General features: G+C 47.5%; 1 protein-coding gene and 1 long non-coding RNA gene across 3 annotated transcripts; one reads left to right on the top strand and one right to left on the bottom strand.

Moving 5' to 3' along the window:
• Window positions 1-239: 239 nt before the first annotated feature.
• On the top strand, window positions 240-5518 carry LOC135231201 (uncharacterized). Its single transcript, XM_064284165.1, has one exon. The coding sequence runs from the start codon at window positions 3571-3573 to the stop codon at window positions 4096-4098; it is 528 nt and encodes a 175-aa protein (XP_064140235.1). The 5' UTR covers window positions 240-3570; the 3' UTR covers window positions 4099-5518.
• Window positions 331-12114, bottom strand: LOC135231202 (uncharacterized). Of its 2 annotated transcripts, none has more exons than XR_010321842.1 (3): window positions 11789-12114; window positions 6759-10456; window positions 331-1403 (listed from the first exon to the last, which is right to left on the bottom strand). It is a non-coding gene; the product is annotated as an uncharacterized LOC135231202 (long non-coding RNA). The 2 variants fall into 2 exon arrangements; XR_010321841.1 differs by lacking the exon at window positions 331-1403 and having other exon boundaries at window positions 6548-7061; window positions 10296-10456.
• Between the last annotated feature and the right edge of the window lie 35 nt (window positions 12115-12149).

Here is a 12149-nt window from a genome sequence, read left to right as displayed (position 1 = left end):
TTGCTATGTCACAAAGGAAAGATAATAACACCTCCAAATAGTCAAAGCTGGACTTTGGGACACCTGGAATGATTCCACCTGTTCCTTCATCTCTTCCCCCAGAAAGGTAAACAGAGGCAATCCACAGGCTCAGCCCCTGAGATTATACCACAGAAAACAAGGACCCAAATTGGCGAATCCCCTAGTTGAGGGATTCCTGCATTTGCCCAGCTGGAGCCTCACCAGACAGAAAAGCCTTCTCCTCCCCGCGGCCCCCGCCCCACCCCCAGCCCTGACCTGTCCTACTCTCTGGAGCAAGCTTGTCTGCCTGCAAGGTTGCCTGGAGTGTATGTGAGGTGAGTGCTTAAGGTGTCTGCCAGTCAATCTGTGTGTGGGTGTAGCAGTCTGTTTGCACAGAACCTCCATCTAGGATCTGGGAGGTATCTCTTCCCTGTCTACTGGGGAACTTCCAGTTCTTCTTGCCCAGGCACTAAGGTTCCACACAAGGTCTGGAGAAAGTAGAGGGGCCTGGAACTGAGGTCCCTTAGAGGAGGGAGCAGGCCCTCTGTGGCTGCACCTCCTCCAGAGCTGGCAAAGAGGTTATGGAACCAGTGGGGTTAAGTTCCAGCCTTGCTCTGACCCACTTTCCTCCCTGTGCCCACATCCCCTGGGGCCAGGGTGTTGGGTGGGGCCAGCTTGGCACCCCTGCACCCACACCTGGGACTTCCCCTCCGTGGAAACTCCCAGGACCTGGGTGTCCTGCCTCCCTTGCCAACTCCCACCAACTGCCTGGGTTCTGTTCAGCTTCAGTGAATCTCCCTGTCTGTCAGACTACAGCTCCTCTCCAGCCCTAGAGGACCCAAGGATGTGAGCCCACCCTCTGGGGCCATCTTTGATGTTTGGCTGCCTGTTCTTGTGGAATCTTCTGAAGAAAAGATGTGAGACTGGGGTGGGGTGGTATTGGGAAGTTATCCTTTGTGTACTTACTATGTACCAGACATTGTGCTAGGTATTATATTATCTTATTGAATCCAAATAGCAGTTCAGAGAGTAGCAGTTATCATCTTCATTTCCCAGAGGAGGAAACTGAGAACCAGAGAGGTTAAGTGACTTGTCCAATATCACACAGCTAGGTAGCAACAGAGCTAAAATGGGAATCCAGGTCTTGGTGGTCCTGAGTTCTCTTCACCGCAATATACTTCCGCCCTTTTTCCTGAACCTGCCTACCTCTGTATGGGATGAGAGACTTTGGGATTTAATTCAGTGCAATTCAGCAAAATTTTATTGAGCATCTGCTGTATGCTAGGCACTGATAGGTGCCAGGAATACATAGAAGGTGGCCATCTGTCTTCAAGGTCTGGTGGGAAGGGCAGGTGTATGGACTAGGAAGTGTCAAACTTCAGGATACGGATCTCAACACGGTGCTATGGAGCAAAGAAAGAAGCAGTACTTTTCTCTTTAGGTATGGAGAATATAAATATATTATGAACAGTGTGAATAAACCGGAATTAACTGCCGTCCAGATCAAAAAATAGTATTTCCTGTACTCTAGAAGCTCCCCATGTGTCCCTTCCAGCTCCTAATTCCCTTCTTCCCCTAAAAGGTAGCCACCAGTCTGACTTTTGTGATAATTATGTCCTTGTTTTTCTTTATAGTGTCAGAAACTATGCATGTATCCCTAAATAATATTGCTTAATTTTGCCTGTTTTTGAGGATCATATAAATGAAATATTGTACTACTCTTTCGTGTCTTATTTTGCTCAACATCTTGTTTGGGAGATATAGCCAAGCTATTGCACATAGCTTTCTTTTGTTCATTTTCATTGTTGCATAGTTTTCCATAGCACGAATATATCACTTTTTTTTTTTCATTCTACTGCTGATGGATATTGGATCTGTTCTCAGTTTGGGCTACTATAAACAATACTGCTAGGAACATTGCTGCATGTTTCCCAGTACACGCAGACAAGAGTTCTTCTGGGATATAGAACTAAGAGTCAAAGTCTATGATGTACAGGCTCGACTGGAACAGATAATGCCAAACTGTTTTCCAAAGTGGTTGTGCCAATTACACAGGAAGCAGAACGTTCTACCCAGGGGCAGGTGTAGGACTAAGAAGACTCCTACGCTTTCTTACTTAAAACCCTCCAGTGGTTTTCCCTTTTTACTTAGCATAAGATCCAAGCTCCTTGCCATGACTCCCAAGGCCCTGTGTGATGGAGCCCCTGCCTTACTCTCTGACCTGTGCTGTTTATTACGCTCCCCTTTTCTCATTGCACTCGCTGTCTCTGCTCTCTGGAATGTTCTTCCACTAGTAATTTCCATCGCCGGCTCCCTCACTTCCTTCAGGTCTTCACTAAAAAGTCACTTCTCAGTGATGCCTTCCCTGATCATCCCCATTTTACACAGTAGCCTCCACCACTTCTTATGCCTGTCTCAGTTTTATTTTTCTCCATATCCCAACCTTCAGGACTCCATCTAGCCTCAGGCAGCTCTCCCTCTGTCTGCAGTGCTTCATAGACGCTCTCTCTCTCAAAGTGCTAAATGGCTGTCAGACCAGACTGTTGGGGGCTGTTTAGCTGTCCTCGATGACTGATTCATCTTTCTCTGAGTCACTTTTTATCATATCATTCTGCTTTTTCATAACCATTCTAATGCCCTGAAATAAGCTAATTTGTTCCTTTGTTTACCTGTTTGTTTTTGTCCCCCACCCTGCCTCACCATTCTCTCTTGCAGAAACACCATCAGAGGGGACATGTAGCTGTCTTGCCCACTACCAAGGCCAGTGCCTGATGCGTAATATAAACGAAAAAACCAAAGCCGTTGCCATCAAGTTGATTCCGACTCATAGTGACCCTATAGGACAGAGTAGAATTGGAAGCTGCTGGTGGATTCGAAGAATTGCCAACCTTTTGGTTAGCAGTCAAGCTCTTAACCACTGCACCACCCAGACTGGTTGCTAGTCTTCCAGGGACAGCTAGGCACCCCCATCCCCATACCTGGAAACTCCCAGAATTCACGCATCCCACCTCCCCTGCCTACTGCCACCAATATCAGTCTCCCAGAGCTCTTCTGCTGCTGCTGCTGCCCCTGCTTCTTCCCTGAGTCCCCTCCGTGGGCTGCTTGGGGCCTGAAACAGCAGTTCTGCCCATCAGGATTGGAGAGTGATGGGTGGGGAGCCTCACCCAGGCAGGTGGCAGGTGCCTAGGGCTCAAGAAATACTTTTTGATTGAATGAAGGGGAAGGCCTCCCAGGGGATAGGACCTTGCGAGGTGGAGAAGAGAAATAGGGCACTGCAAGCAGAAGGATCGGTGTGAACAAAGGACGGGAGGCATGAAAGTGCGCATCATATTTGAAGAACAAGTTCTGGTCTGGTGTGGTTGGAGGGTTTTCAGTTGAGGGGAGGGTAGCAGGAAAGCACTGCTAGGCAGGCCTGGAAGGGGAGGGCTGAGCTCCCTGCAGGATCAGCAAGGCTCAGCGTGTCTTAGGTTTAATCTTGCTCCCGTCCCTGCCCCCACAGTCTGCCCCTCCTGCTCTTCCCCATTCCTCTTCACCTAGCCCCCAGCCTGGCCGCTCCTGCAGCTGAATGGAATGGACTTCTCTTTGGGGCTACGCGTGGGACCTCGCAACAAGAAAATTGCCCTCCAACAGCCTCCTACTCTCTCTGGGCACAGCCCACCAGCTGCCTCTCCTTGCCTGTCTTGTCTCCACTCTGTCTGTGCCTGCCCCTGCCCTGCCTGTCTCCCTCCCATCTGCTCCTGCACTGCCTGTCCCTCTCACACAGCTACCTGCCCCTCCTGTCCCAGCCTTCCTGGCCCACCCTGCACCTGCTTCTGCCCTCCCTGCCCTGCCTGTCCATCCTTGGTTGGTCCCCATACCTCCTGCATTCTCTGTGCCAGTCCACCGTTGACCTGCAGTCACCTCCCACCTTGCCCCATTTACCCTTGCCCCAAGGGCCGAGCTGCCTATCCGAGCTCCCGCTTGGGCTGCAGTGACAGCTGCAGCGACAGCTGTGGCCATGGCAGAGGGGCTGCCTGGGGCCCTCCAGGCTCCACTGGCCACTGCAGCTGCTGCTTCAGGGGGCAACGCACCTCTCAGGGGTGCTGCCTGATAGTATAGGAGGGCTGCTGCCCCCCTGAGAAATTATCAGTCTCCCAGAGCCCTTCTGTAGCTGCCTTCTCAGTTTCCAGAGTCCTTCCCACCTCCCCACACCCACCCCTCATCCGATGGGGAGTGGGGGTAAGGGCAGGGAGGCAGGCTAGATGGGGCTTGAAGCAACAGCAGCTCCAGATGGACCCCTCACTGAGGCAGGTAGAGGCAGCAGGCTGTGAACAGCCCCCTGGCCTCCGCCTCTGTCCCTGCTGGGTGAGAAGGGGCATGTGCTTTGAAGTTAGTTTCTGGGCAAGCGTCCGGTGGCTCCAGAACCTCCTCCTCTGCAACTTCTGGAATGGAAAATGTTCTCAGGGCCTTTCCCATGGCCCCTGAAGGTGAGCAAGTTGGCCATTTCTTTCCCTCTAGTCAGCCGCCTTGGAGATCCCTTCTTTGCTAGTCTCCTTTGCAGCTCACGTGGATAAAATGGTCTCCTCCTCTAGAGAAGTTAGGGGGTCCTTTGTCCAGGGGCCACTTCTTTCCTTGGACCTCTGCCCATCTCCTTGATTGACTCAAGAGTCTCTGGACCCTGACCTCTCACCTTGAATCAGGCAAAGAAGGTCTGTGGCCCTTGGTCCAGAAAAGGAGGCTGAGCAGAGGGTTCCTGGATCCTCCCTCCCCTCAGATATCCTGACAGCCTTCACAGTCCTTAGCTTCTCAGAACCTGGTGCTCTGTAGCTGGACAGCTGCCTTTCAAATCCCTGAGAGCTCTCTGAGCTTCATGACCTCAATATTACAGCAATAATCCCATCTGAGACATCTATGCTCCTCTGGCTTGGGGACTGAGGGAAGCTAGGAACCCTTGACTCAGGCTCCCAGTTATTTCATCCACACATAAAAACCAAAAAAAAAAAAACAAAACCCATTGCTGTGGAGTCAATTCCAACTCACAGCAACCCTACAGGACAGAGTAGAACTACCCATAGGGTTTCCAAGAAGCACCTGGTGGTTTTGAACTGCTTACCTTTTGATTAGCACCCATAGCACTTAACCACTACACCACAAGGGTTTCTAACTCTTATACTAGTCTGTTTCAATCTTCTTTTTCTCAGCCTCCTTCTCTGCGACCTTTTGTTCTTTCCTATTTCTGTTAATCTTCCCTTCTTTCTATTTCACTCTCCATTTCTGTTTCCTTCTCTCAGTCCGTCACTTGGACATTCTGCCTTTACCTAGCTTGTGTCTCTGCATTTGTTCTCCCCACTCTCTATCCCTCTATTTCTCCTTCTATCTATTTTCCCTTCTAATTTAAAATCAATGTAACATGTCTTTTTCTTGCCTTCTTCCCTATCTCAATCCCTGTCTTCATTTGGTTTTCCCTGTATCACTCTGCTTTTCTGTCCTATTTTGCTTCTGGGTTCATTTTGCTCTCTATTCCATTTCTGTTTCCCCTTCTGTCTTTGTCTCTCTTTCTATCTTCTATGTCTAGTTGTTTTTTTTTTTTTTTTTCACTTCCCATCTTCCTTTCTGTCTCCCTATATCTGGCTTCACATCTCTATCTATCACTCGTTGGGTCCTACAGCTGTCTGCACAGCCAGCCTGTGTCATGTCCACCTCACTGCTGCCCAAAGGCCAGGACACTGAAGCTTCCAGTGTCCGTCTACCCCATGTGCAGCTCATGTGCTGAAGGGAACAAGGGCTGGACACAGCTACTAGAATAGCCACTCCTTCCCCACCCACTATCCAGGCCACCCATCCCTGCTCAGCTCTTCTAGACCTTTTAAAACCCTCAAACCTTATTTTAAAAATGATGCTTCTCCCAAATGCCTATTCTGAAAATTGGCAATTAAAAAGAAAAAGAATTAAGCATTTGTGCTGCCTGTCCTGTATAAACTACATTTCAGGGTAACCAAATATCTCTAATTGATCAAGAAGACTTCTTATTTACAGAAGTCTAGCTAACAAATGTGGAAGGAACATGGATTTAGAAAAATCATCATTTTGCAATTTCTAATGAAATGATTGAAGCAAGAATCATCAATGGGCAAAGCCAACGATGGTGGTTAATGGAGAATTTACAATGGTGGAATCAAGCGGTCACCACCTTACCCCCCCGGATGAATCCTAGCATCACTAAAAGGGGCATACCTAGACACCATGTGCCTCTGGATGGAATGCAATATGAAGCACTCGACATTACCTAGGAAGGACTCTTGACAAACGAAAACCTAAAATGAATCTAATCAAGCCTCTACACTTAACTTCCATTACATAGAAAATACAGAGCATGGAGGAACAATTTAAATGACAAAACGAGGAAGCAAGCAAACACATCCAGACAAACCCAGAATGTGAGACATTCATTCTAAAGAAAAACAGACTCAGTTTCTTCAGCTGGTCAATGGCTGGGGGAAAAAAGTGAGAGGGGAGTTAAAAAAAAAAAAAAAAAAAAAGACATAACTACTAAATGGAACACGTGGCCTGTTACGGTTAAGATTGTGTGTCAACTTGGCTGGGCCATGATTCTCAGTGTCTTAATGTTGTGATCACTTTACTGTTGAAATCTGATATGTGGTCACCCACATGATGGCAACTGCTGAGTGGTACCAGTGGGGGTGGGGTCCATGGCGGCTCACTGCCCCCTCAGCCTTCATCTCTTTCCGCCTTCTGCGGCCTACTTCCTTCCTGCTCACCTTACAGAGGTTGTTGGCTTGTTCTGGATCCAGCAGCTGTCTCTTGTCTGACCTCTGGTTCTTGGGACTTGAGTGAGCACCTTACCTGTCCATCTTGGGATTTGTTGATCTTCATGGCCTGTGAGCAAGAATCCTGCTCCCCAACCTGCCTATCTTGGGTTCACCAGCTCCTGCAGCTAAGTGACTCAGGTGAAACCTTGTGGTTTTGCCTGCTGGCATTGGGGATTCTTCAACTGTCACAACCTGTGAGCAGGATCTCTGCTCTCCAATCTGCTCATCTTGGGTTCACCAGCTTCTGCAGTTCTGTGAATTGGGAAAGGACTCTATCCTGATCCAAGGACTCAGGATGTTCCAACCCCTACAGTCAAGTGAGCTGTTTCCTTAATATAAATGTCTACATATATTTATACGCACTACTGGTTTTGTTTCTCTAGAGAACCCCGCCTAAGACAATTGGTGCCAGGAGTGGGGTGCAGCTCTAATAGATACCTAAAATGTAGAAGTAGTTCCAAAACTGTGAGTGGATGGAGTTGCAACAGCAGCAGAGAAGCAGCAACAACAGAGAACCAGCAGCAGCAGAACCAGGAGACCGGCGCTGGAGCCGACCAACGGAGTGAGAGAGCTGAATGCCTGTGGGCAGGAAGCCTCCTAGCAGAGTGGGGTGCCTCTGGGCAATTATCAGTGAAGCTACAGAGTTTTGGAACACTTGTCACAGCAGGGCAGATGTGGGCGTGAGGTCCGAAGAGCACAGAGGCCAAGGAACCAGAAAGCAGAAGCTAAAGAGACAACATAAGAAGCCGAGCTGCATCAATCTCAAAAGGTATGACTATGACCTCAGGGGTTACAAAGGGTGCAGCCGTGGCCTCTGGTGTTTCTACGGGTGGAATTGCCACTCAGATGGACTAGGAGAATGGTGCGCCTAAAACCAAGGGAGCTGTGTTGCAGTCCCAGTGAGACTGGAAGGTGGAGCTGAAGCCCAGGGCCGAGAGGCCTCCACTCAGAATCCAGAGAGTATGGCCAATACCTAGAGGCTGGAGGGCAGGGTTATTGTGTAAATTGTCTCAGAGAACAGAGGATTATTTTCAAAGCTCTGAGAGCTAATGTCAGGTATTCTGCTGACTTGTTTGGTGCCTGTTATGCCTTCTTTCCCTTCAGTTTCTCCCATTTGTAATGGAAATGTCTAGCTTGTGCCTGTCCTGCCATTGTACCATTGGAAGCAGATAACCTGTATTCTAGATTTCACAGATGAGGAGGAATTTTTGAATTTTGGACTTGGAGTTCACGCTTTTGCTATGATATGATGGGGTGAACACGGTTCGCATGTTACAAGGATATGATTTTTGGGGGGCCAAAGGGTGGAATGTCATGGATTGAATTGTGTCCCCCCAAAAATATGTGTCAATTTGGCTAGGCCATGATTACCAGTATTGTGTGGTTGTCCACCATTTCGTGGTTGTAATTTTATGTTGAGAGGATTAGGGTGGGATTGTAACACCACTCTTACTCAGGTCACCTCACTGATCCAGTGTAAAGGGAGTTTCCCTGGGACATGGAAAAGAAAAGAGAACCAAGCAGAGAGTTGGGGACCTCATACCACCAAGAAAGCAGCACTGGGAGCAGAGTGCGTCCTTTGGACCCCAGGGTCCCTGAGCCTGAGAAGCTCCTCAACGAGGGCAAGATTGAGGACAAAGCCCTTCTCCAAGAGCCAACAGAGAAAGAAAGCCTTCTCCTGGAGCTGACACCTCAAATTTGGATTTTTAGCCTACTTTACTGTGAGGAAATTTCTCTTTGTGAAAGCCATCCACTTATGGTATTTCTGTTACAGCCATATTAGATGATTAAGACATGGCCCTTATTTGGTTCCTGATTTGGACAACCCAACTATAAAAAGGCATTTGGAGACAGTTGGGGACATTCAATTATGGACTGAGTATTTATGATGCCAAGGAATTTGTTGGATTTTTTTGAACATAAAAATGGCTTTGAGGTGATATAAGAATAGGTCCTTATTTCCTGGAGATGCATACTGCAGTATAAAGTGAAATAACATTTAATTTTAAATATTTCAGCCAAGAAAAAAAGGACAAAAAGAAAAGAGCAGAAGGAGCAAAAGTGACAAAATCTTAGTAATTGTGGAATCTGGGTGATGAGTATATGGGGATTCACAGAGCAATGCTCTCTACCTTTGTGTATGTTTGAACGCTGTCATAATAAAAGTATTAAATGATGCTTCTTCCCACCTGCTCTGCAAGCCAGGACTTCATCTGTGGCTCCCTCCACACAGATCCCAGCCTTCCCTGCCCTCTACTGGAAGTATGTCCCAGAGATGGATTGCACTTGGACACTGCCATTTATCCCCTGAAGTCCTCCAATGGCAAATTTCTCACGCTTAGTACTTTTCCCTGGAAACCCTGGTGGCATAGTGGTTAAGTGATATTGCTGCTAACCAAAAGGTTGGTAGTTCAAGTCTGCCAGGCGTTCCTGGGAAACTCTATGGGGCAGTTCTACTCTGGCCTATGGGGTCGCTATGAGTGGGAATCAACTTGATGGCAACGGGTTTGGGGTTTTTTTGGTTTAGTACTTCTCCCAGCTGTGCATCACAGTTCTGAGGAGCCAAGGGAAGCAAATTTTGAATAAGTTCTACAATAAACAAAGATAATCCAAAATAATGTAATCTTGATTTTGGTCTGTCTCTGGCAGGTACTTCTTAGCAAACGTACCTCAGTAATGGGAGAAAACTGCTCTCCTTCCCGGGAAACAGAAACCAAGGAATGCAAGGTCATCCTGTCCCATCTCCTGCCTCCATGCAGGGTGACCCCCACCCCAAAGAAAAGACCACCAAGAACTGAGAAATTTGGTGTCATGAGTTCAAGGGGCTAAAGCTCAGGACTGGGAAGGAAGGCATTTGGGTCCACCATGCCATCACTTTCTGAGTGACCTTGTGGAAATCATAATTTTTGAATCTTAGTGTTTTTAGATGAAAGCATGGGAATTATTATTCCTTTTGATGCTCTAGAAATTTGCCAGCTAGGATGAAGGCACTTTGAAACTTGTAGGCTGTAAATCTCAGCTATTCACTTTATCATAAGAAAGTATTTATCAAGATGTAAATCCAGGGCTTCCTACCATCTTCCTTCATGACTCAGGATTGTTGTTGTTGTTAGTTGCCATTGAGCAGATTCCGACTTATGGTGACCCCATGTATTACAAAGTAGACCTGCTCCATAGGGTTTTTTTGGCTGTAATCTTAATGGAAGCAGAGAGATCACCAGGCCTTTTCTTCCATGGTACTGCTGGGTGAGTTTGAACAGCCAACCTCTAGGTTAGCAGACCAGTGCAAATTGTTTTTTTCTTTATGACCCAGGAAGAGGTCATTAATAGTTATGGAAGGCCAAAGTTTAGTATAAAGACATTTACCTGCACAGGTAGGTGAACTCATTTAATCTTTTCAGAAACCACATGAACATGGAATCTCAACAATCTGGATTCCAATTCTGGCTCTACCTCTTGCCATGTGACTCTGGGCATGTTACTTACCCTTTCCAACACTGGGAGATAATATTAGCATCTTCCTTATTAGTCCACCACTCATCTGTCAGTTTGTCTTACTGTGGTGGCTTGCATGTTGCACAGGACCGGGCAGTGTTTTGTTCTGTTGCACAGAGAGTCACTATGAGTCAGAACTGACTCAACGGCACCTAACAACAACAAAAACGCCTTATTAGTTGTTGTGACAGTTAAATGAGATAATTTATCTACAGCGTTTGGCCCAGGACTTCTTAATACAGAGGTTAAAATGCAAAACCAAACCTGTTGCCCTGGAGTTGATGTTGACTCATAACTGCCCCATAAGGTTTCCAAGGAGTAGCTGGAAACTGCCAACCTTTTGGTTAGCAGCCAAACTCTTAACCACTGCACCACCAGGGCTCCAACACAGAGATTATTGTTATTGTTGTTGTGTGCCATCGAGTCAATTCCAACTCATAGCTATATGATAGAATAGAACTGCCCTATAGGGTTTCCAAGGAACAGCTGGTGGATTTGGACCACCTTTTGGTTAGCAGTCTGAGCTCTTAACCACTTCGCCACCATGGCTCCACAAAAAGATTAAATATATAATAACTGTTCAATAAATGTTAACAGCTAACATGGATGAGGCACTTTTAAAAGTAATTTACACTGATTATTCACCAAATATTTATTACGCACCCATCACTGTTTTAAGTGCTGGGGAGTCAGCAAGTGAACAAAACAGATAAAAACCTGTAGGGAGGAGAGAGAGGAAATAAACAAAATATATAGTGTGCCAGATGCTGTTAAGTGCTATGAAGAAAAAATAGCAAAGGAAAATAGAGCATTGTGAGGAAAGCAGGTGGATTACTGTATTGGAGATGGTGGTGTTGCTATTTTAAACAGGATGGCCAAGAAAGGCCTCACTGATAAGGTGACATTTGAGTAGAGAACTGGAAAAGATGAGGGAGGGAACCATGTGGGTGTATGGGAGATGAACCTTATAGGGAACAATGTGTGCAAAGGCCCTGGTGGTAGCCAGTATAGATGGAGTAGGAGTAGGAGGGAGACTGGTAGGAAATGAGGTCAGAGCACTAGCAGAGAAAGGGCCAGATGAAGTAGGATTTTGTGGGCCATTATACGGATTTTGACTTTTATGCTTGGTGAGATGGGAGCCACTGGAGGCTCTTGAGGAGATAATATTGAGGAGTTAATACCGAGGCTGGAGAGGGATTAACTAACTTTCCCAAGGGAGCACAGCTGGTAAGTGACAGAAGGAAGGAATGGAGCCTGGCGGCTGTAGCTCTTAACCACTACCCTATGTTGCCTTTGTTATTTGGGCTCTGCTCTCCTATGGCTTCAGACAAAGAAACTCGGACACTGAAAAGTTATTTAGCTTGCCCAAGGCCACACGGCTGGTAAGCGGCAGGAGTAGGGTTTGAGCCTTAGTCTGTCTACACAGCATGAGTCCAAGTTCTCTACACCACACTGCCTCCTTCAGGTGTCTAGGCCATACTGACATCTTGCCTGGAGGTCACTGCAGTGAAGAGGAAGAAAACCGAGGAGCCCGTCTGTTCAGGGTGGCGATGTTCTTTAGGACGCTCTGATACTTAGCTCTGCGGGACTGCGGACATCTTTCCCGCGCACCGCTGCGGTCTCTAATCCACGGAACCGAGGGAGAAAGAAAATGCGCCTTTATTTCGAGGTGGCCCAAAAGGCGTCCTCGAGTCGAAGGAGAGGGTGTTGCAGAAGGCCAGTGGGACAAAACACACCAGGCACGACAACAGCTCTCGCGCGGCCCTTAACCCCCCTCCCCAGTGTCTTCGGTGCCCGAGGTGGGGCAGGAAGGCGGAGCAGGGGCGGGACTTCAGCGCCGCGCCC

The sequence above is a fragment of the Loxodonta africana genome, chromosome 4 (assembly GCF_030014295.1).
Source record: "Loxodonta africana isolate mLoxAfr1 chromosome 4, mLoxAfr1.hap2, whole genome shotgun sequence".
Taxonomy (NCBI): Eukaryota; Metazoa; Chordata; class Mammalia; order Proboscidea; family Elephantidae; genus Loxodonta; species Loxodonta africana.
Note: the sequence above shows the minus strand (reverse complement) of the source record. Positions and strands in the feature narration are given on the sequence as shown.